Genomic DNA, 26335 nt, shown 5'->3' with positions numbered 1-26335 from the left:
CTTACACATCTTTCCTACTACTATCACTATATGGAATAGATTACTCCAAGAAAAAATTGTCCTACTGGAATAGGGGCATAGCATTTTAAAATGGAAAAGAACTAATCAAGCAAAACAGAGAAATTATTCTTCCTTTTTTCCATCACTTCTGAAAGCTATTTAGCTTGCCTAGATTAAACCAATGATGGGTGAATGCTTATTAATACAGAGCTTTATTTTTCAAAGAAAGTATTCATCATAAAAGTTATACTCACATTTGCATTCCTTACAGCATTTGCCATCCACATATGCAAGAGCCGACTTAAGTGGGCAGTCAGGATTTGGGCAGATTAGAGTTTCACACTGGATTGTTCCATTCTGAAAAGGAAACAATATTTATAGAATTTCCATGTTGGAGTTTAGTAGTTCTCAAGAATTTTTGAATCCATTCCTTAAATTTTAAACTCTTCATGTGAAGAGAACAGAAGAGGCCATTGCCAGGAGCGGGGGTGGTGCTGACAATTACCACAAGGAGGCGCCAAACTGGAGCCAAGACCACCATCAGGAATTTGATTCCTCAAGGTGGCCAGAGCTCCCAGGTAGCTGGCTGCTCAGGCTTCCCAGACTTTTTATTGACTTCACTACACCACACTGCATCTTTTACTCAATTTGACTTTTGCTCCCCATTTTAAAAATTTAGGAACATATCACATTCCTGAATAAAAATTGTATCACGCACACGCACATGCACGTGTGTGTGCGCGCACACACACACACACACAGTTCTGAACGACTTTTGATCTTTTTATGTGCAAGATACTCTGTTTTTGAATAAACTGGATGAATTTTGAGAAATTTTTTAAAAAGCCTAATTCACATAGATGTCTGACGTCTTTCCAGAAAACCAGCTTTAACAGATGAGTTCATGTGTAATTTAAAAGTTTAAAACCAAACTCATTTTGAACTTTTCTTTGAAAATGAACATATATTTCTGAAATCATAATGCAATAAAATATTCCGCTTCATTAGAGAGCAATTAGCAAAATCACATTTATTTAAACTCTATAATTTATATTCCACCATATTAGTAAACTATTAGATTGTCCCAATCATTTAAACTCTATCATTTGTTTATATTGCTCAATCTGGACACAATATTTAATGCTGCATATGACTTAGTTTCATCAAAATGCACTCATGAAAACACAAGGGAGAAAAATCTCTGGAAATATTAAGGATAAGAGGATAGTCTTCTTTAGGAATCACTTTAGCTCATTTAAATTACTAACTTCATGTGTGTACTGATAAACTTTATAGCATTCCTAAACCATAATCATCTTTAGAAGCTAGACAGTGTTTTTAACAATGCAACACAGTTCTTTAGATATGACCAGGTTTGTTGGCACTTTAGTGTTGTGTCTTGAGGAAATGGGTCTTGAAATTTTCATGATTATATTGTTTTAATAAATTTTTAAAGAGTGGGAGCGTCTGAGTTCCCTCAGTCTCAACTCAAATAGAAGGCATACCAGGCATGTGCAGTTCTTACAGCCGTCTGTCCAGGACTCAAATTCTCGGTAGGTGGTTCCCTTCATGGTGCAAGTCCTTTCACAATAGCACTGATCCAATCTATTCATTCGCTGTTCAGCTCGAGACAGCTGTGGCACAAAAGAAGGGGTTTTACATTGTTCATCCTTCCAGCAACACAGAAATGTGAAACACTCCAGCAGGCATCTATTTTTTTTAAAGTATGTAGCAGTAATAATGGCTGTCCTCATCAACCACTTGCCATAAACATATTTAAGACTTTAATTTTAAAGAACTTTTTTTTCTCCTTTTTGTGATAAATTTGCTCTCTGCCTTAGAAACAAACAACATAATTTATAAGACACAAATCAAAGGTTAATTCAAAACAACATCACTCAAATGCAGGGAAGCATTTTCCATTTAAAAGAAAAATGTTTAATTTCACTAATATGCTTATTCAAGCAAAAAATACAATTCAGAATTTGTGTTGTATAAGAAACAAATCATACACCATACAACACAACCATCAGGTAATCTGTAACTACTATACAAAATTATAAGTCTAGTGAAATTGTAGGCAAACCTGATATGTGCTTAAGATATTAGTAAATAAACCCAGAACTGTAACATAGTGATAGAAAGCATTTATGGGACCATTTCTTTGATACAATTCTGGTGTCTATATTCTTTACACTGTCTTCCTGCCTCCTTGCTTGTAATGAAAAACTAAATAAAAATAAATAATAATAAAAACTAAACAATAAATCCTCCTGTAGTAAGCAGTGTATAAATTAGATAATCTGCCTCATTCCTGATTTATTGAATCATTTGTTATACAGATGGCTAGGGTTTTAATATTTATAAGCCTTCCCTTAAGCAGGGATTTAGAGTCAGTCCTAGCAAACGGTATAGTATAAGAAGAGCCTCGAAGGTGAAAATCTATGGTTATAAAAGGAAGTATTGGGAACATCAAGGATTTTTAAGCTTCCTCACTGTATTTTTGAGTAGCTTTTACCTTGGCTGATGTTTTGGCTAAAATATCCTGTAGCTCCATGATTTTCTGCACAAGTCCATGGAAGTCATTGCAAGTTGGACAAGCTGGAATTACAAACACTACATTTGGTCAAGATGCATTTATAAGGGGTTCAATCTGGTTAAGTCTATGCTGACAACTAAATACATGGGAACTCCACAGTGCAAGAACAAATAGACTTACTGCGATTAAGATCTGGGCACTGAGCAATAAATCCCTGGGGCATGACAAGTAATTGCACATCTTGCATTATACCCTGTGTGTGAAAAATAGAAAAAAAAAGACATATTACTTTCATTTACTCAAATTATGTTCAATGGTCAAGTTCATAAAGGAAAATATTACAGAACACAGTCACTAAAATCCCTGAGTCTTTGTTAATACATTATTTCCACTTCATACCAAAGGGAAAGAAATTCATCAGGCACAATAGATGATTACCCATGTATTCTCTTATTAATAATGTTTTTAAAGCCTTAAGATTAAATGTCAAGATATAATTAAGAAGCAATAGTTACGTTGTTTTGAGAAGTTATTTTTAGTTAGCCACTGACGGGCTTGAAAATGACCTTTAAAAAAATCAACCTGATAATAATTTCTAGCTTCAGCAACTCTGAAATTGATACCAATTTTAAATTAACTTTAATTATTGGAAAGAAAAGAATAGAAAAACTGAGTCATGAAAGCATGCTCATTTGAGCATTTCTCATTTTTCAGTTGGATCTTTTAAAACTAATTTCTCAATTCAAAAAGGACAATAGATTCATTAAACTGCTATAGCAAGATATAGTGATGAGTTCTTATGAGTACAGAAAGTTTACAATGAAAATTTTTTAAATGCCAGCTGGAAATGACCTGTTTTACACAGAAAATTTTATCACATGTTTATAGACAAAATTTACATGCATACTTAGTCATTAAGGTATAACTAGCTTCCAGCTTGCTGGGCTCTTAAAGCAAAGGCCAATGGTGGCTCAGAAATGATCTGTGAGACACATCCAGCTGTCTCTTTTATCTGCCACCCTCCCCCCATTTCTTCATGGCCTTTATATATTTTATTAAATAAATATTTTACTTTATCCATTTGAAAAATGCAAACAAAATATCTAATGATAGGGATAACAGTACCAACATGATATCAAGATAATTTTAAATGTACCTACAAAGATTTACCAGTCAAATACTGGTCTCTGTGTCTTGTACATGTTTAATCTGATTAATAGCATGTATCAATGTGAACGATAAATATTTAAGTATTTACTGTGTGGGTATTACTGGATCCATTGTGTGCTTGGGCTTAGATTGAAGAAGCAAATTGTGTACCAACTCCTATCACTTAGAAGCAGCAACATAAAAACAAGGCTACTGTGTACAGTTATGTAACAGTTTGTACACCGTACAACTCTAATGGATGCTATTTACAGACTACAATAAAGAGAATGACCCATAGAGTTGTACACATAATTGACATGTGGAGATTTTGAGGTCACACTCAGGCTCCATGGGAAAGACTGTCACGATTAAATAGAGACAAGATTTGGGACTCACAGCACACTTCTGCTATCCCTTACCTGGGAAAAGTGCATGGTTTCAGGATTTGCAAGCATGGAACCAATTTCCCATTTGTGTCACTTACTATTTGCCTGGCTTTCAGCAAGTTACTTTGCCCCTCTGTGCAGGTTTATGTATAGTAAAAGAGAAAAAAATCACCCTGCATCAAGACTAGCAAGGCTACAATTAGATGAAATCATATATTTCAAGTATCTGGCTTCCTGGTAACAGACAATGTTTAAATACATTCCCAAAACACCTTTATAGAATTATAAACTTTGCTTAGAAAACAACTAAATTCACTGGTACATACTCTCTACCTTGAAATCTATGAGTTGAACCTATCACTTATCATTATTTGATTTGGTAATCATTCACTGAGCCACTTCCATGTTGTAGGGACTGTCATAGTCACTGGGGGAAAATGATGGCACTACGGGCTTGTAGTCAAGCAATTCTCTGGACTTTATTTCTTCATCTTTAAAATATGGAAAGTTAAATGACATATCCTTTAGAACCTCTCCAATGACGAAATGCTATGAAGTGTTGTCTCTAAGTACATACTAAAGGAAAAGATATAAATTATGACTGCTTTCTTTTTTGACAGATTTGTGCACATATGTGTATTCCTTTCTCACTTTCTGCAGTACAAGGAGACCATGAATAATATATACTAAAAAGCTTTCAGTCCTCTATTAACATCCTTGTAGAAGTATCATCAAAGGTTATATTTCAGTGGTAGAGAGTTTATTTGTATGTTAACATTTTAGATTTGTATTGCTTTGAAAGGTTAATTCAAAGAATGACATGTTAACTGCCCTGATTGCAGCCTTGTGATCATTTCTGTAATATCTAATGATTAAACTCATTGAAAAAAGAAGAGAAAATAATGTTTGCTGGCTAAATAAAATATGACTATTAAAAAAAGAAATAGACACAAATTTTCTAACTTACAAATCAAATTGTTTTGTTTCACACCATAAAAAGTAAAATCTACGTTCTGAAACTCATTAGAAAGAATTTACATTTCATTTTCAGACTTTTGCCAGAAGATACCTTAAAATATCCATGTGCATTATTTCTCTGTCCTAGCCAAAATGTTGTGCCTAGAGGCAAGTCTGTGGAGGGCTTTTCTACCACCCTTTCATAAATTCTGCAAAAAAGAAACATCAAAGAAGGAAGGTGAGTAGACAGTCATTTCTCAGAATCTTCCATTTCCTAAAATGAGGACATTACACTTACTTATTGCAGTCAATGTGTAAAATCAAATGGGAAGCACTGATGGCTAAGGAGAGCTTGTGCCACTTGTCATCAGCCAAAATGTAAGGAAACACTTCTGTGTGAGGGCGGTGACTGCCTGAGCGGTAATGCAGTCTGACTTCATTCCGATGGCCACTACTTTCCAGTTCCAGGTACCTGCAGAGAGAAGAGCCACATGGGACACACTAAAAATAAAGTTCAAAAATGATTGAGGTGACCTCTGTCTACAGAAGGATGGAATAGATGTACTTTTCCTAGTTCTCCCACTGAGTACAACTAGACATCATATACAAAACAAACACAGAAGAATCTAGAAGATAGAGAAAAAAAGATATTCAGGATCCAAGGAACAATATGGTAGCGAGTTCAGTGGGTCATATATATATTTTGTGTCATATATCCTAGACTTGGAGTTAAGAAGCCAACAATCTGGAAATATCAATGAATGTAGACCTAAAAAATCCTCAAGATGAGCCTGCTTTCTCTAGCTGAGGGACAAAGAAAGGATCAATCTAGCAAGACAGAAACTTATAGATAATAATCTCTCTGTTCCGGTCAAACATCACAGAAAAAACTGGCCCCATCCCAAACCATGCCAAACAAAAGCTAAGTGAAAAGGCTATATTTCTACCCTGTTCAAGCAGAAATGAGGCACCTAACACCAGAATAGTGTCAGAGCCAAGAATTTTAACCCTGCCAAGCAGTAATGAGGTCCCCCTTAGCACTAGTGAAGACCATACAATGAGGAGCCTGGACTTCCATCTCAACTTGGAAGTAATGAAGCACACTTCCCTTTCCCCATTGGGATGTTATCAAAGGAGGCCTACTGAGGAGTCAGGGATTTTATCATCATGCAGCAGTAATGAAACCACCCCAACCACAGTGCCAGCAGAAACCATATAGGAAGCTGGAACTTCCCCCAACTCAGAAATAAAAGAAGCTTCCCCCTCAGCTGTCAACAAAGGCAAGTGCGGAATCTAGACTTCTACCTCCACCTGGCAGTAACAAGATGGCACCCTCCCCCTGCCAAAGCAGTGTCAGAGAGAGCTGGCTAAAACAGGCGGGTTAAATAAGATTCAAGTCTCAGAACATGATATAAACATGTCTAGGTTTCGGTAAAAAATCATTCATTATACCAAGAACCAAAGAAATCTCCAACAGATTGAAAAAAGAAAAAGAACAGATATCAAGACTAAAATGATAAGGATGTTAGAATTACCAAACAAATATTTTAAAGCAGCATTGACAAAAACAATTATGAACAGACTTAAACGAAGAAAATATAGAATGTTTCAGAGAAAAAGAAAAATGGGAAAACAATTTAAAACCAAATAGAAATTTCAGAACCAAAAAAATACAATAATGGAAATGAAAAACTCAGTGGATAAGCTAAACAGCAGAATAGAAGTGACCGTGAAAAGAATCAGTTATCTGGAAGACAGAAAAAAAAGCATCCAATGTGACAAATAGACAAAAAAGAAGATAGAAAAAAAAGTTTAACATACTTAAAGAGCTGTGAGATGATAACAAAAGATCTAACATTTGTATCACTAGCATCCAAGAAAGAGAGGAGAAAGGAAGCGAGCTTAAAAAACAATGTTGAAGAAATAATGGCTGAACACCTTCCAAATTTGGCAAGAGATATAAACTCACAGATTCAAGAATCTAAGGAAACTCTAAACAAGATAAAACAATTTTTAACTTCATATCAAGCCATATCATAATTAATCTTCTGAAAACTAAAAACAAAGAACAAATACTGAAAGTAGACAGAAAATCTTGCACATTAAGTGCAAGGAAACAAATAGAGTAACAGTGTATTTCTCAGCAGAAACCATGAAAGCCATAAAGAAGTGGTAAAATATTTTTCATGTCACAAAAGCAAAAAGAGCTGTTTACGTAGAACTGTATACCCAGCAAAAACATCCTTCAGGAATGAAGGAGAAATCAAGACATTCTCAGATAGAGGAAAACCAAGAGAATTTATCATGATAAGACCTACTTTAAAAGAACAGCAAAATAATGACCTCTAAACAGAAAGAAAAATATAAAATAAAAAGTTTTGGAACATCATGAAGATAGAAAGAACATAGTATGTAAAAAAAAAATAGGTAAATACAATACGCTTTCTTCCTCCTCTTGAGTTTTCTGAAGTGTATTTGACAATTGAAGCAACAGCTCAAAATTGAAGCAAAAGAGTTTGTGTCCTAAATGTATGTTTTAAAAAATTTCAAGAAATTATATTATAAATGAGTGAGGGTAATGAAACATAAAGAGAGTTAAAATTTCTATACATCACTCAAACTGGTAAAATGACTATACGAGCAATCAGTTACAAGTTATGTATATATAATGGAATACCTACAACAACCACTTACAAAGCTATTCAAAGAGACACACTCATAGACACACAGATAAAATGAAATTGTAAAACAAGTAACCCATGGTAACAAAAAAAACAGAAAAATAAAACAAAGAGAGAACAAACATAAAATAAAAAATAAAGTGGCAGATAAACTCAAGCATATAAATAATTTTATTAAACGTAAATAGTTTACATGCAGCAATTAAAAGAAAGAGATTAGCAGAAGGGATTAAAAACCATGACAATATTCTGTTGGTAAGTAACTCACTTCAAATATAACAGTCTAGGCAGTTTGAAAGTAAACAAATAGAAAATAATATATACTGAAACTATTGATCATAGGAAAGCAGAAGTGGCTATATTAATTTCAGAAAAATATATTTCAGAGCAAAAAAATACCAAAGACAGACAGAGATGCCATAAAATGATGGAAAAAAAATCAATCCATTAAGAAGACACAGCAATTCTAAATATGTACTACCAAAAACACAGAAATGCAAAATATGTGAAGCAAAAACTGATAGAATTGAAAGAATAAATGGTTAAATCCACAATTACAGTTGGAGACGTCAACACCCCTGTTTCAACAATTACTTGAACAACTAGCCAAAATATCAAGAATGTATAACTCAAAAATGCCATCAACCAACAGAATCTACTCAACATTTACAGAACATGCCACCCAACAATGACAGAACACACATTCCTTTCAAGTTCCCAAGGGATATATGCCAAGACAGACCATATCTTGAGCCATAAAATAAACTTCAACAAAACAACATTTAAAAAAATTTAAATCACTTAAAGAGTGTGCTTTCCAACCACAACAGAATCACACTGAAAATTAATAACCAGACAATCTCCAAATGCTTTGAAACTAAATATATTTCTAAATAATCCACATGTCAAAGAGGAAGTCTCAGGGAAATTTTTAAAAATACATAAAACTAAATTAAAATTAAATATCAAAATTTGCCATAAAAAAACAGGTAAAGCAATACTTGAGAGAGAAATTTATAGCACTAAATGCATATATTAGAAAAGAAGATAAGTCCCAAATCAATAAGCTCCAACCTCAAGAGCAAAGAAAAGGAAGAGCAAAATAAACACAAATCAAGTGGAAGTAAGGAATTAATAAAGAGCAGAAATCAATAAAATTAAAAAAATAGAGAAAAATCAATGAACCACAAGTTGGTTCTTTGAAAAGTTCAATAAAATTAATGAACTAACAAAGAAAAAAAAGAAAAGATATCAATATTAAGAGATAAACATGAGATCTCATTACAGACCCTGCAGATATTGAAAGGTTAATATGGGAATACTAAACTCTAGACAAAAAATTAGACAAATGACACAAAATGAACCAATTCTTCAAAAACACAACTTACAGAATATGAAACAGATTACTTGTATAGTCCTATAATTTTTAAGAAAAGTGAACTCATAAATTTAAAACTCCAAAAAATTAAATCTCCAGGCCCAGATAGTTTCATTGCAGAATTTTCTCACATAATAAAGGAAGTCATAAGAATTCTACACAATCTCTTCCAGAAAGCAGCAGACAGAAAAACTACTAAATTCATTTTATGTAGTTTATATTGCCCTGACACCAAAAAAACAGTTAAAAATAGTACAAACAAGTAAAACCAAAGACAATATGCTTCCTGAGTATATACATAAAAACTGTTAACAAAATATTAACAAACAGAATTCAGCAATATATAAAAACACTGACATGCCATAATCAAGTGGGGTTTATTCCAGGGATGCCAGGCTGGTTCAATATTTGAAAATCAATCCACTATACTGACTAACAAAGGAATGAAATTATTTTATCATATTGACTTATGCCGAAAAAGCATGTGACAAAATTCAACACCCATTCAAGATGAAATTCTTAGAAAAATAAGAACAGGAGAACTGTCTCAACCTAATAAAAAGCAACTATAAATAAACTACAGTTAACATCATACTTAATGGTGAAAGACCAGATGTTTTCTCCCTAACAACAGGAATAAGGCAAACCTCTCACTCCCAACCATTCTTATTCAACAAAGTGCTGAAAGCTCTGGTCAGTGCAATAAGAAAAGAAAACAAAAGAAAGGAAAAGAAAAAATAAAGAAAAAAGAAAAGAAAAGAAAGGAAAAGAAAAGGAATACAGAACAGAAAGGAAGAAGTTAGAAAGTCAGTATTTGCAGATTACATTATTGCCTACATAGAAAATCTCAATAAATCTAGAGGAGTTGGCACTATTCCTTCTGAAACTATTCCAAGCAACAGAAAAAGAAGGACTCCTCCCTAACTTATTTGATGAGGCCAGCATCATCCTGATGTCAAAACCTAGCAGAGACACACATACAAAAAGAGAAATTTCAGGCCAACATCCCTGATAAACAACCATGTGAAAATCCTCGATGAAATACTAGCAAACCAAATCCAGCAGCACATCAAAAAGCTTATCCACCATGATCAAGTCAGTATCATCCCTGGGATGCAAGGCTGGTTCAACATACGCATATCAATAAATGGAATTCATCACATAAACAGAACCAATGACAAAAAAAATGATAATCTCAATAGATGCAGAAAAGGGCTTTGATAAAATTCAACACCTCTTCATGCTAAAAACACTCAATAAACTAGGTATGGATGTAACGTATCTCAAAATAATAAGAACTATTCATGACAAACCCATAGCCGATATCATACTGAATGGGCAAAAGCTGGAAGCATTCCCTTTGAAAACCAGCACAAAACAAGAATGTCCTCTCTCACAACTCTTATTCAACACAGTATTGGAAGTTCTGGCCAAGGCAATCAGGCAAGAGGAAGAAATAAAGTGTATTCAAATAGGAAGAAGGAAGGCAAATTGTTTTGTTTGCAGATGACATGATTGTATACTTAGAAAACCCCATTGTCTCAGCCCCAAAACTCCTTAAGCTGATAAGCATCTTCAGCAAAGTCTCAGAATACAAAATCAATGTGCAAAGATCACAAGCATTCCTATACACCAATAACACAGAGCCAAATCATGAGTGAACTCCCATTCACAATTGCTACAAAGAGAATAAAATACCTACGAATACAACTTACAAGGGATGTGAAGGACCTCTTGAAGAAGAACTACAAACCACTGCTGGAAATAAGAGAGGACACAAACAAATGGAAAAACATTCATGCTCATGGATAGGAAGAATCAATATCGTGAAAATGGCCATACTGCCCAAAGTAATGTATAGATTCAATGCTATCCCCATCAAGCTACCATTGACTTTTCTTCACAGAAATAGAAAAAAAACTACTTTAAATTTCATATGGAGCCAAAAAAGAGCCCGTATAAACAAGACAATCCTAAGCAAAAAGAACAAAGCTGGAGGCATCACGCTACCTGACTTCAAACTATACTATAGGCTACAGTAACCAAAACAGCTTGGTACTGGTACCAAAACAGATATATAGTCCAATGAAACAGAACAGAGGCCTCAGAAGTAACACCACATATCTACAACCACCTGATCTTTGACAAACCTGACCAAACCAAGCCATAGGGAAAGGATTCCCTATTTAATAAATGGTGCTGGAAAAACTGGCTAGCCATATGCAGAAAACTAAAACTGGATCCCTTCCTTACACCTTATACAAAAATTGACTCAAGATGGATGAAAGACTTAAATGTAAAACCCAAAACCATAAAAACCCTAGAAGAAAACCTAGGCAAGACCATTCAGCACATAGGTATGGGCAAAGACTTCATGACTAAAACACCAAAAGCAATGGCAACAAAAGCCACAATTAACAAATGGGATCTAATTAAAATAGAGTGCTTCTGCACAGCAAAAGAAACTATCATCAGAGTGAACAGGCAACCTACAGAATGGGAGAAAATTTTGGCATTCTATCCACCTGACAAAGGGCTAATATCCAGAACCTACAAGGACCTTACAGAAATTTACAAGAAAAAACAGCCCCATCAAAAAGTGGACGAAAATAACAGACACTTTTCAAAAGAAGACATTTATGCAGCCGACAAACATATGAGAAAAAGCTCATATTGCTGGTCACTAGAGAAATCAAAATCAAAATCACAATGAGATACCATCTCATGCCAGTTAGAATGGCAATCATTGAAAAGTCAGGAAGCAACAGATTCTGGAGGGGATGTGAAGAAATAGGAACACTTTTACACTGTTGATGGAAGTGTACATTAGTGCAACCTTTATGGAAGACAGTGTGGCAATTCCTCAAGGATCTCAAACCAGAAATACCCTTTGACCCAGCAATCCCATTACTGGTTATATACCCAAAGGATTATAAAGCATTCTACTATAAAGACACAGGCACATGTATGTTTATTGTAGCACTATTTACAATAGCAAAGACTTGGAACCAACACAAATGTCCATCAATGATAGACTGGATAAAGAAAATGTGGCACATATACACCATGAATTGCTATGCAACCGTAAAAAAGGATGAGTTCATGTCTTTTGCAGGGACATGGATGAAGCTGGAAACCATCATTCTCAGCAAACTAACACAGGAAGAGAAAACCAAACACTGTATGTTCTCACTCATAAGTGGGAGTTGAACAATAAGAACACATGGACACAGGGAGGAGAACATCACATACTGGGGCCTGTTGAGGGGAGGGGGCAGGATGAGGGAGAGCATTAGGACAAACACCTAACGCATGCAGGGCTTAAAATCTAGATGATAGGTTGATGGGTGCAGCAAACCACCATGGCACATGTATACCTATGTAACAAACGTGCACGTTCTGCACATGTATCCCAGAATTTAAAATATATAAAAAAAATTATCAGAACCAATAAGTTAATTTGGCAGGGTCATAGGATACAATATGACATATAAAAATAATTCTATTTCTACATACTAGCAATAAACACATGGATACCAAAATTAAAAATATAATTTACAATTACACAGAAAATTTAAAACTACTTAGGCATAAATCTAACAAAACATAAACAGGTCTTATATACTGAAAACAATATAATACTGATGAAAGAAATAAAATATCTAAATTAATGAATAAATATACCATATGCATAAATTGGAAGACTCAATAAAGAAATCAATTCTCCCCATCGTGAATAAATGTTTAATATAATTCCTATCAAAATAATGGCAAAAAATGTAGCTATAGACAACATTATCCTAACATTTATATGGAAAGGCAAAAACTTTATATTAAAATTTATATGGAAGGACATTTAGGCTATTCAAACTGAAATAGCTGAAATAGTTTTGAAGAAAGAATAAAGTAGGAAGAATCAATCTACCCAATTTGAAGACATTATACAGTAAAGTAATCAATACTGTGTAGTATGGGCAGAGGGATAGTCACATATCTCATATAGACAGAGAATCAAGAATATACCCACACAAATATGACCAATTGATATTTTTATGAAAGAGCAAAAGCAATCCAACGGAGAAGAATCTAACTTTTTCAAAAATGGTGCTGGAGCAACTGAACATCCAAATGTTAAGGGGAAAAAAAAATGTTAATTTCAGTCTCACACCTCATGCCAAAACCATCTCAACATGGATCACAAACTTAAATACAAAATATAAAATTTAAGACTTTTAGGATAAAAAAAGGATAAAATGTTATGGATTTAAGTCTACACAATGAGTTCTTAGCGTTGTCACCAAAAGCACTATCCATAAAAGGTAAAAATTGATAAACTAGACACCATCAAAAAGGGAAACTTTTTGTGCGTTTTAAGACCCTGTGAAAAGATGAAAAGACATGCTACAGTTTGGAAGAAAATATTTACAAATCAAATATCTGACAAAGGACTACAAGCTAGAATATAAAAGAACTCTTGAAACTCAGCAATTAAAAAAACAGTTAGAACATGGGGACGGTATCATTATGGCACGTGGGAAGCAGGAATAGATTGCAACTCCAACTCGGATGGACAGAGCAGTGTGTGGAGGCTTGCATGATGAATTTTAGCTCCAGATCGACTGCAAGAATAAACCAGGAATCCTGAGAGGACCCACGGACCCTCTGTGAAGGAAGCAGATTGCTCCTGCAGGACACCGGAGACACCCTGAACACTGAGTGCTCCAATTGTGGAAATGGGAAAGGGAGATCCTCTTCTCCCAAACACACATCCCCACTGCGGAAACTGAAGGTCTGTTTGAGGGACGAGTTTCCAAACTTACCTGGAGCTGAGTCAATCTAGAGAGCCCAGTGAAATACAATGGTAGAGGAAGCAGTGGGAAAGGCCCTAGGAGCTCACTGGGTCCCCAAGCAGGCCATTCATGCCTAGCACCACAGGGATCCTTTGGGAGGATGTCCAGAGGCATGGGGGGAAGGCAGAAGGAAATCTCAAGCTGGCAGAAGGACATCTCAAGCTGAACTTTGTAACAATTTAAACTGGGCAAGAAACCTCCTGGCCAGAACTTGGAGGAGGGGACAAATCTGGTGTGCAGACTCCATAGGTGGGGAAAGAACCAAAGCTCTGCTCTTTTGCAGCTGGGAGGTGGGTAGCCTGGAGCAAGTTCTTAAGTCCAGCTCACCCACCACCTGGAAACAGACTCGGGGCTGTTGGGGCAGGGCACAGTGGGAGTGAGACCGCCCCTTTAGATTGTGTGGGAGTTCAGTGAGGCCTGTGACTGCCAGCTTTCCCCCACCATAATCCTCCTAGGTTCAGAACTCCATTGACCTGGGAACCTCACCCCCATCCCCCACAGCAGCCACAGCAAGACCTGCCCAAGGAGAGTCTGAGCTCAAACATGCCTAGTCCTGCCCCTACCTGATGGTCCTTCCCTACCCACCCTGGTAGCTGAAGACAAAGGACATATACTCTTGGGAGTTCTAGGGTCCTGCCCACTGCCGGTTCCTTTCCATACTACCACAGCTGATGCTCTCTGGAAAGCGCCACCTCCCGGCAGGAGTCCAACCAGCACAAAAATAGAGCACTAACCCACCAAAGCTAAAAATCCTCAGAGTCCATTTCACCCCCCCTGCCACCTCCACCAGAACAGGTGCTGGTACCCACAGCTGAGAGACCCACAGACAATTCATATCACAGGACTCTGTGCAAACAATCCCCAGTACCAGCTCAGAGCTGGGTAGACTTGCTGGGTGGCTAGACCCAGAAAAGAGATAACAATCACTGCAGCTTCACAGGAAGCCACATCCATAGGAAAAGGGGTAGAGTACTACATCAAAGGAATACCCTGTGGGAAAAAGAATCTGAACAACAGTCTTCAGCCCTAGACCTTCCCTCTGACAGAGCCTACCTAAGTGAGAAGAAACCAGAAAACCAACTCTGATAACATGAGAAAACAAGGCTCTTTAACATCCCCCAAAAATCACACTAGTTCACCAACAATGGATCCAAACCAAGAAGAAACCCCTGACTTACCTGAAAAAAAATTCAGGAGGTTAGTTATTAATCTAATCAGGGAGGCACACCAGAGAAAGGCGAAGCCCAATGCAAGGAAATCCAGAAAAGATACAAGAAGTGAAGGGAAATAGATAGCATAAAAAAAATCAAAACTTCAGGAAACATTGGATGCATTTATAGAAATGCAAAATGCTTTGGAAAGTCTCAGCAATAGAATTGAACAAGTAGAAGAAAGAAATTCAGAGCTCAAAGACAAAGTCTTCAAATTAACCCAATCCTACAAAGACAAAGAAAGAAGAATGAGAAAATATGAACAAGCCTCCAAGAAGTCTGGGATTATGTTAAATGACCAAACCTAAGAATAATTGTGTTCTTGAGGAAGAAGAGAATTCTAAAAGCTTGGAAAACATATTTGGGGGAAAAATTGAGGAAAAATTCCCTGGCCTTGCTAGAGACCTAGACATCCAAATACAATAAGCACAAACAACACCTGGGAAATTCATCACAAAAAGATCATCGCCTAAGCAAATTGTCATCAGGTTATCTAAAGTTAAGATGAAGGAAAGAATCTTAAGAGCTGTGAGATAAAAGCACCAGGTAACCTATAAAGGAAAACCTATCAGATTAACAGCAGATTTCTCAGCAGAAACCCTGCAAGCTAGAAGGGATTGGGGCCCTATCTTCAGCCCTCTCAAACAAAACAATTATCAGCCAAGAATTTTGTATCTTGTGAAACTAAGCATCATAAATGAAGGAAAGATACAGTGTTTTTGAGACCAAGAAATGTTGAGAGAATTCATCACTACCAAGCCACCACTACAAGTACTGCTAAAAGGAGCTCTAAATTTTGAAACAAATACTGGAAAAACATCAAAACAGAACCTCTTTAAAGCATAAATCACACAGGACCTATAAAACAAAAATACAATATAAAAATCAAAAACAAAAAACAACAACAAAAAAGCCAAAGTACACAAGCAACAAAGAGCATTATGAATGCAACGGCACCTCACATTTCAATACTAACATTGAATGTAAATGGTCTAAATCCTCCACATAAGAGATACAGAACCACAGAATGGACAAGAACTCACCAACCAACTCTCTGCTGCCTTCAGGAGACTCACCTAACACATAAGGACTCACATAAACTTAAAGCTGTGAAAAAAAGGCATGTTATGTAACCTGGACACAAAAAGCCAGCAGGGGTAGCTATTCTTCTATCAGAAAAAACAAACTTTAAAGCAACAGCAGTTAAGAGACAAAAAGGGACATTATATAATGGTAAAAGGCCTTGTCCAACAGGAAAATATCACAATCCTGAATATATATGCACCTAACACTGGAGCTCCCAAATTTATAAAACAATTACTAATGACTTAAGAAAGGAGATCGACAATAAGAAGAAAGTTCAAGTAGATAAATATACACACACACACATATATATAGTATTCCGTCATATATATATGACGTATATATAGCCATAAAAAGGCATGAATTAATGGCATTTGCAGTGACCTGGTTGAGATTGGAGACTATTATTCTAAGTGAAGTAACTCAGGAATGGAAAGCCAAACATCCTATGTTCTCACTGATATGTGGGAGATAAGCTATGAGGACACAAAGGCATAAGAACAATACAATGGACTTTGGGGACTTGTGGGGAAGCCTAGGAGGGGGCTGAGGCATAAAAGACTATAAATAGGGTACAATGTATACTGCTCGGTATATAGCTCCTGCAATAATTCATAGGAGACATGATGGTGTCTTGGACCAGGGTAGTAATGGTAGATTGGTGGGGAGTTAATTTTGCATATATTTGGAAAATAGAGCTGATAGAATTTGCTGATGTGGAATTTTGAAAAACAAAACTAAAAAACAAAATAGTCAAGTTGGAGCTTTTGACTCCAGTGTTTTGTACTTGAGCAAATGGAAGACAAGAGATGCCACTGATTGAGATGGAGACTGTAAGAAGAGCAAGTTTAGATAAAGTGAATCAAGTATTTAAATTTAGATATGTTATATTTAAGGTACCTAATGAACATTCAAGAGGACATATAGAAAGGACAGCTAGATCTATAAGTCTGAGGTGAACGGAGGTCCATATGGGCATAAGAATATGGGGGTAACAGGCATATAGACCACATTGAAAGCCAGGAAGGCATAGGGATTCCCTAGGGAATTATTATAGATAAAAAAAGGCACTTAGACATATTGAGGAAGCAGCAAAGGAAACCAGGGTGGCCAGGGAGACTACAGAAGAAAAAAGTGAGAGCAGTGTCTCAAAGGCCCAGTGATGAGGATGGTGCCTCAAAAAAGAGGGAGTGATCACCTGTGTCAAATGCCATTGACAGGTCAAGTAAGATGAAGTCTCTGGATTTAGCAAAATTCAGAGATTATGCTATTTCAGAAAACTTTTTAGGGGACCCTAAAGCTATTTCAGAAAACTTTTTAGGGGAGAAAGCTGACTTGAAGTAGGTTCAAGAGACAATAGGCAAAGAGAAGAAAGAGACAATAAATGGAGACACTTTGAAAGAAATGGGAAGGCAAATGCTGAGAGATATGTCAAGAGATTTTTCTTTATTTTTACTGGTGAGAAATACTATACATGCTTATATGCTGCTGGGGATAATCCTGTAAAAAAAGGAAATTAGCCAAAACTGAAAGAGAAAAGAAGCTGGAATAAAAATGAAGCCATAAAGTAAAACACAGATTAACTTTACATTTTAACTAGATAAAAGTTAATTTTTTTTCAATGGAAATGACACCATAAATAAACAACAAATGACATTCTATAAGACAAAATAAAATACATAATACATCAGTGGTTAACATCCACAATATATGAAGTGCATCTATAAGTCAATAAGAAAAATCAACTAGATGGATTTTTTTTATTGACTTATAGATCTGCCAATCAGATTAGCAAAAATTAAGCAGATTAATAATATCCAGTGTCAATCATAATGTGGGGAAATATACACTCTGATGCATGATTTGCAGCAACATAAATTGACAAAACTTTTTTGAAAGGCAGCTTGGTGAAACTATCAACACCGTAAATGTGCATACTCTTTAAATGAGCAATTCCAAATCTAAAAATCTATCCTACTCAAATAATAGTACAAATTAGCAATGACATATGTAGAAGGTGCTCACAGAAGATATATTTAAAATGGTGAAAAACTGATAAAATTCCAATTATTCATTCATATAGAAAATGTAATACATTCATATTCTAGAACACTAGGCCACTCTACAAAAGAATGAGGGTCTGACATGAAACAATACCATAGTGTACTATTAAGTAAACAAAAAAGCTGTCTATAACCACATTTTGTTTAACAAAACTCTGTATGTGTATGTGCGTGTCTGTAAATATATAACATATGAAGTAAATTGATATTTTAAGATAAAAAAGAAAAAGGTAAACCACCAGTCAAGAATATAAATTTTTTAGAAATTACAAAGAATGAATAAAATACCAACTTGTTTGTTTTACCCAAAAGACACCAACCAGAGAGTCCCTTTTATCTTCTTATTTAGCAGCAAGTATTCATTATTTAATCAATTCAACTAGTGAGTTCTATAATAATAAAGTGTGTTTGCATTTTTAAACAATAACTTCAGCAAACGCATCATCCTATTGCTAAATACCTGTCAGTTCTCAACATAATGAGGCAAGAACCCGATTGTTGCTATCATATCCTCACTTTTAGAAATTATTAGAAATAGCACCTGTATTGAATTCCTAAACCCAAGCCACTAAAAGTTGCCTTTAGTAACAATGAGTGTGATGCTACACCCTACAAACAAGAACAGCTCTTAGGGAGTTAAATTATTTCAGCAAAATTTAGTTTCATTAGCATAATTCACTCAGGTTTTTTTAAATGAAATAAATAAGTAATCCATCAAAAATTTGTGAGGAGAAAAATAAGTAATGATATAAAATACTTAGAAGTGTACCTGACACTTGGTTAGTACTCAATAACATTAGCTATCATTAATAGAAAGGAAGGCATGTCAAAAGCAATCAATCCATAATTCAATTCTGATAGTTTTGAAACAGAATGTCTTCAAAATCAGTCATCATTAAGATGTACAAAACCATATGAATACATGAAACTACCTGAAAATATGATAATTGTTAGTTGTAAGTTTTTATAATGAACCCTGGCATAATTTGATCAACCATTTTTCTAAATACAGTCATATTCACTTCAGGAAGTCCACTGTTCGCCACTGGATGGAGTCTCAGCAGGACACAGCCCTGGCTTCCCGCATTGTCCCCTTCCTGCCTCCCTACCAAGGCTCAGCATGGCAGGGTGGTTGAACATCTAAACCCTAAAGCCAGATCACTTGGTTCACATCCAGGCACCCCTCCTAGTGACAGTAAGCTACTTCACCCCTATGTGTTTCATCCGGTTAATCCACTCTATAATAGTACTTGCCTCATTGGATTTTTGTGAGGATTTGAATGAGTTGATTTAAGAAAGCACTCAGAACAATACTCAGTACATACAAAATACTCAGGAATAGTAGTAGATGTCAGCTATCATTTCCATTTCAAAAAGGAAAGGGCTCAATTCTTCCCACTGTCTTCCCTTGGTATAATTAGAGGCAAGACCATGACACACCCTTCCAACAGACATGCTTTCCAGAGACAGAATCTGATGCAGCACAGCAAGGAAGGGAGGACAGGTAGTACCTCCCTGTGCAGGCGGGAGCAGCACCCTAGTCAGTTATGCTAAGGTCACTGTGCATTTTGCTTCCTGTTTGCTGACCCATCAGGGTACCTCTCATTATTTTCTAGCTCTAATTCTGGTGTACCAGCCTCCCATTAGTTCTGTAAACTGCCCTCTCATCTGCAACCTCCCCAGATCACCTTTCAACCAAGAGTTCTAACCAACACATTAAAATTGTGACTACCGGGAAAATACATAATTGGAATAAAATGTACCAACATTGTAAACATAATTGTTTGAGTGATAGATCTATGAGTAATTTTTAACCTTATTTTTATTATCCTTTATCTTCCCTTTTGTCTTTAATGAGCACTTACTATCTTAAACTGAAAATCACATTATAAATCCCAGGAAGATAATTTGTCACACTTGAACATATCTTGTCTCCCTGATTTGTTATTCAGAATTTTGAGAGTTAGCTGGAATCAGAAATAAAGTTCACCTTTTATAGTAATTTATGCCCTTGTTATTCAAATATCCTTTGCATTGGCAGAAATATAAACTAATTTAAGATTAGGTTTCTGAGAAATAGGCAACGGTGGCAGGGCATCATTCATTTTAACAACCTCCTTCATCACTCAAGACCAAAGGATAAAAATAGGGTCGTGTCTCATATGACAAAAAGGTTGCACACAACATGAAATGAGAATTTTTTCTGCTGCCTTAAGTTAAGCCTAAATAGGAAAATGATCAGATCATCTCAGTACATTAAGCTACAGCCCAGATATAAATTAGTCACCTAAAGAAAAGCCACATGTACTTCTAGAGCCAAATATATTATCAGTGTAGCTTATGGATGGTACAATTGCAACGTATTTACATGCATAGGCTTTGGAATTGAAAACATAGCTCAGCCTCTCACTACTACCTGTGACCTAGGTAGATCATCTAACCTCTCAATGCCTCAGTTTCCTCACCTGTTCAAGAAGATTCAATGTGATAATCCATACTAAGCAAGATGCCTGAAACATAGTAAGCACTCAGTAAATGACAACTATTTTTATTATTAGTCAATAATCCCAATTAGGCATCATTTATAAGGTCCAGATTCTTAAGGCTGATTCTGTGAATAACGAGCAATTTGAATATGTTTTTTTAAGTGCAAGAATGCAGAAGCCAGGAAATAAACAAGGCAAAAACAGATTAATCCACTCTAGTGGATTCATCCAACTAGTGGATAGCACTGGTATTGCGGGGATTCTAGTATAACTAATGAAATACAAAGAGTGAACTACAGTGGTAGAGCCAAACTTATTGTGAGTTAGGTGGCTTTCCTCATTTATTATACAAAATTGGCTGTTTCATCTTGCCACTTTTAGTGATTCCCTCACATGTTAAGGGAGATGGGAGAGCAAGTAGAAAACGGTGCATTTTTTGGCATCCCTTTTTAGAAACATTTTTCTGATACTTTTGTTCACTCATTTATTCTAATGGTATTTGTTCATTTGCAAGACAGTATAATGCAGCAATTTAAGAGGACTCAGAGTCACTTAATCCTGTCTCCACAGTTTACTAACTGTGATAACAGGCAAGTTAAAAATTCTCTCTAAGCCTCAGTTTCCCCCCTCCCCATCCAAAGAGGATAATAAGAGTTGTAAACTTCTATGATTATTTTAACAATTAAATGAACTAAAAGTTGTAAGTGCTTACTTTGCACAATTCTTAGTAAAGAGTAAGCACTCCATACATGTCATTATTATGACTTATATTTCCTATGATACAATTATACGTTCTATTAAAATATCAGCAAAATTTCAGGATGGGTTTTAACTTAAATAAGTATGAATCTCATGAACGGAAAGTGTTTGAACAAGAATCTACCCAAATAATGGTGCTTAAATCTCATCTACGATATTCCTGTCAAAATGATTATCTAGTTTGAATATATCCAGTGACCAAAAATCATGACTTCCAGACACAGACCATTTCATTTTTAATTTTAAATATTTTTTCTTACATTAAAGCCTAAAGAAAAGAGGTGTCTTAATAATAACGTTTTAGTTTAATTATTCCAACAAACGTTTACTATGGTACTGAGAATCTGTCAATAAACAAGGCCAAACAACACGGTAGCTTAAAGACTCTCAGTAATAAACACATCATTAAGTGAAAGTTAGGTTTAGTTGTTTCAAAACTAATAATAACACTACTATAAAAGTCTTGTTACAAGAAAAGGAATGCAGCCAAATCACTGAAGATAACAAAACTTTTTCATGAATAATATAGTTAGGAGCCACCAAGAGATAAGATCAGTCACAAACTGAATTAATTCATAATTGAAGCCCTAGCATCCAACATGATGGCTTGAATAACAACCTCTCTATCTTATTACCCTACATAACTGCACTTAATGTAAAATAAAAGGAAAAAATGGCCACTTGTAAATTACAGGTAACTTATTACTCTTAATGATGAGGCCAGCAAAACACAAAGAAATTGTAAGAAACAACACTTGGAGCTATTATTCTGGAGATAAGAATTAAGTGGCATTGCATACATTTTTCAAACACCAGTTTTCAAAAGGTCCTATGTGAATATTAAGACCAGGTATTTAAAAAAGAAAGAAAAGGTATAATAAAGCACTGATAATAAGTGGGGTACTCCACAGCACAGGGGTAGCCAAAAGAGTTAAGGAGTTAAAACAAGCCACTGGATAAAGGGTAGTACCTGTTTAATGCTTAGCTTTCTCATTATCTCAACTCAGTTGTGACCGAAACCAAACAGGTAGAAATTAGAGAAAGACATGGAGAGAAAGGGTTCAAAGAAGTGGCAGGCTCAAGGAACATGAGCCTTCCCTGTTGTATCAAGGATGGTCATAAAAGCATACTCTTGTAAGGTTGGGGACCCACTGGGGAGTATGGTCTGCTTTAATGATCTGAAAATGCACATAGGAAGAGTGTAAAAAATTTGGCTGGCTCACAAATTTTACAAAGGTTTCATAGATTCTACAAAGTCTATTTATGGGCTTCCAAATAAGTATTTCTGAATAATAGGAAATAAAAGCAGAAAGAGTGAAGGCTTATGGCTAGTTGCAAAAGACCTGACAATTTGGCCAGTTGTGTATATACACAAATATATAATTTTTCTGATATAAAATAATAGGTTGCAATTAGACAAAATTTCAGAAAATACACAAAAGGATGATGAAGAAAATTAAAATCATTAATGGTCTGGCTGGTCATTTTTGTATGTATCCTTTGCAATCTTTTTCATTTAACTGAATATAACTTTGTCTTTCAATGTCAATAAAGTAAACCCACATCCTTTTAAATGGATGTGTAGTATTTTACAGTACAGCTGTATCATAATTTATTTAATATCTAATTTCCTATTAGTTCCTACATTTTCATTCTTAATAAAAATGTTTAATACATGTTTCTTTGTGCATCTGTACAATTATTTTCTTAGAATAAATTATTAGAAATAAAATTGCCAGTTCAAATGGCATTACATTTCAAAGGGATTTACGTTATATTTACCTTCTCATTTATTTCATTCAACAAACACTTTTTGAATGTCTATTTTGTTCTAGGCTCTGTTCTAGGAACATAGGAATATAGAAGTAAACCAAAATGATAAAAAACAGCAGCCTCAAATAAAGTTAATATGTAAAATATATAGGTTATGTGGTGATAAAAATCTATAGAAAAAGTTAAAGTAGGAAAGGAGAATACAGACTATGAGGGGATGATATTTAACATAGGATGACCAAGGAAAGTTTCATTAAGAAAGTGACGTCTAGTGTAATCCTGAAAGAGAACCATCAACCTGAGGCAGTGGCCTACCTCATAACTCATAAGTTCAACAAATACCAAAGAAGCCTGAGTGGCAAGAGTGGAATGAGCAAGGGACAGAATAGCAGGAAATTAGGCCAGAAAGATAAGAAATGGCAGGGAGGAAGATCATTTAGGGCCTAAGAAGCTAATAAAATAACATTGGCAGCAGGTAGAAAGCCACCAGATAATTCTTTGAATTGAATTTCAGTATAATCAACTTGACTGCAGTGTCAGAAACTCACTGTATGGAGAATGAGGAGTTGCAAGGGTTAAAGCAAGGAGATAAGTTTGGAGGCTACTGCTAGTGGTGGTTTGGACAAGGTAGGGTTGTGAGAAGGGTCAACTCTGGAGATGTTTTAAAGGGAGAGCAATAAATATTTTCTCAAGATTAACGTGCAAGTGAGAGATACTCAAATCAAGAAACACTTCAAGGATTTTAGCCTGAGCATGTGGAAGAAAGTAGCTACCATTTATTGAGAGGAGATGGAGAAGAGTCAGGTTTGAGAACGAGTAAGCTTGAGGAAAGTGACAAATTTGACTTCTAATATGCATAGTTTGATATTCAAATTAAATATCCAAAGACATTTATATTCTAATGAAGGTGCAGTTGGGCCACTGGATACATGAATATGGAGTCCACAGGCAAAGATCAAGACTAGAAAAAATAGGAAATCATGGTTTCATAGAGATGAGATTTAAAGCTATTAGGATAAGATCATCTAGGAAGTGAGTAGACACTGCATAATGAAGAGGTCTGAGCATCAAGCATTGGAACAGTCCTACATTGAGATGTCAGGGGTGTGGGAAGGAATGCATTAATGGACTAAGCAGCAAATCCAGAAGAAGGCAAGCTGTGAAGGCCAAGTAAACAAAGTGTTTGGAAGGAGCAAATACTCGACCTAACTACCTAACGAAATGATGCTCAAAGTCCAACAGAATGACGATTCAGAATTCCAAAATGGATTTAGCAACACGGACATCAGTGGTTACCCTGATTTAAAAAAAAAAATTAATGAAATAGAGAGAGCAAAGCCTCATTGTAGTAGGTTCAATAATAAATGATAGGATGGGAATTGGAGACAGCTAAAAGGAACAGAGAAGGCAGTAGATTACCAGTTTCAAAGGTTATATGCAAATGGAGAAAGTCATGCTGCCAAATTAATCACTAAAGTCATTGTAGACCAAGAGTATAACAGATGACTCATCCACACATTTCATCAGCAATTGGTAATCACTGCTTTTCCATGTGTATACACACACACACAAACACACACACACACATATATATTCCTATGTCCAACCATCTCACGAAACCCTCATGTAATAACCTTTCAGTCAATTCTTGTAGGTTTATTAGCAGACAATTTTAATAATAGCAAATATTTGGTTTAGAAAATTTATATTTATATAACTATTTAAAAACCCTACTTAGTCTTGTTGTTTTATACATTAAATGCACTTCTGGAGTTCATCTGAAGAATTTTAGTAAGAATGTTAGTGTCTCTATTCATACTTTACACTGCCTTATACTTGTGTGTGTGTGTGCATGTGTGCACATGTAGTTGTTCCATACTCAGATTTTGGAATCAGGATTAAGATCACTCTGAGAAGTGAACTAAGAAGCATTTCTTTTCTTTTCCACACTCAGGAACAAAGTATATAGCATAAGCATCTGTTCCTTGAAGGTCTGAAAAATTCAACATTAAAAAAATAAAGTTAAGGTCTAATGACTTTAGGATGAAAAGATGAAAAGATCCAATTCTTTGACAAATTTTTATTCCATCATTCCTAAGTGGAATGATGGAATAAAATCATTCAATCAGATTTTCTGTACTATATTTGAGTTGGGATTCTACTTTGTGATTTCATAGAAAATCATTCACTACATCTAAATTTTCAAATGTATTAGTATAAGGTTTAAGAATTTGAAATAAATATCACTATTTTTACTGGTGGATAACATGACTATGTGCATAGAAAAAGCAAAATATTCTACAAATAAACTATAGAATTAACAAATGAATTTAACAGGCTCACTGGATAAAACATCAGTGTGCAAAATCCAACTGTATTGCTAACAAATAGAAAATAAAATTTCAAATGATGCCAATTAAAATAACATCAAAATGTCAAATATCCAGGAATTAATTTAACAGAAAATATGTAACAACTCTACAAAATGCCTATGAAACAATACTGAAAGAAATTAATGTTCTCTAATGTAAATATGTAAGTCATCCTTCAAATTTATGTATTTGGGATTTAATGAAATCTGAAACAAAATTTAAGCTGATTCTGAAATTATAAGGAAATGTAAAAAATACAAGTACATATATCTAACACAATCTTGAAAAAAGCAAACTTTAGAGAACTTATGCTACCACATCTAACATTATTAAAAAGGTATTGTAATTAGTGTGTAATATTGGCACATGAATAAAGAAGTAGACTAATGGAGCTATATAGATAGTTTAGAAACAGGTTCACACAAATAGGGTAACCTGATTATAGCAAAGGCATTGTAATGCACATAGAAAAAACCCAGCTGTTTAAAAAACTGTGAGGGATCAGTTGGCTATTCATGTAGGGTAAAAAAGAACTTTGCAAATGATTTCCATCTTTTTTTTTTTTTTTTTTTTGAGACGGAGTCTTGCTCTGTCACCCAGGCTGGAGTGCAGTGGCAGGATCTCAGCTCACTGCAACCTCCGCCTCCT

At 35.2% G+C, this 26335-nt stretch overlaps 1 protein-coding gene across 3 annotated transcripts in view; it reads right to left on the bottom strand.

Moving 5' to 3' along the window:
- The window catches only part of NELL2 (NEL-like 2 (chicken)), a 436529-nt gene that overhangs the window by 284608 nt on the left and 125586 nt on the right, over nucleotides 1–26335 (bottom strand). For all 3 annotated transcript variants that reach the window (XM_011936068.1, XM_011936067.1, XM_011936069.1), the window contains 6 exons: nucleotides 5330–5503; nucleotides 5144–5240; nucleotides 2720–2792; nucleotides 2519–2601; nucleotides 1506–1634; nucleotides 255–357 (listed from right to left, as the gene is read on the bottom strand). In XM_011936068.1, the coding sequence (XP_011791458.1) occupies nucleotides 255–357; nucleotides 1506–1634; nucleotides 2519–2601; nucleotides 2720–2792; nucleotides 5144–5240; nucleotides 5330–5503 (659 nt within the window). The remainder of the gene's footprint in view (nucleotides 1–254; nucleotides 358–1505; nucleotides 1635–2518; nucleotides 2602–2719; nucleotides 2793–5143; nucleotides 5241–5329; nucleotides 5504–26335) is intronic.

This window comes from Colobus angolensis, unplaced genomic scaffold (assembly GCF_000951035.1).
Source record: "Colobus angolensis palliatus isolate OR3802 unplaced genomic scaffold, Cang.pa_1.0 Scaffold150, whole genome shotgun sequence".
Taxonomy (NCBI): Eukaryota; Metazoa; Chordata; class Mammalia; order Primates; family Cercopithecidae; genus Colobus; species Colobus angolensis.
Note: the sequence above shows the minus strand (reverse complement) of the source record. Positions and strands in the feature narration are given on the sequence as shown.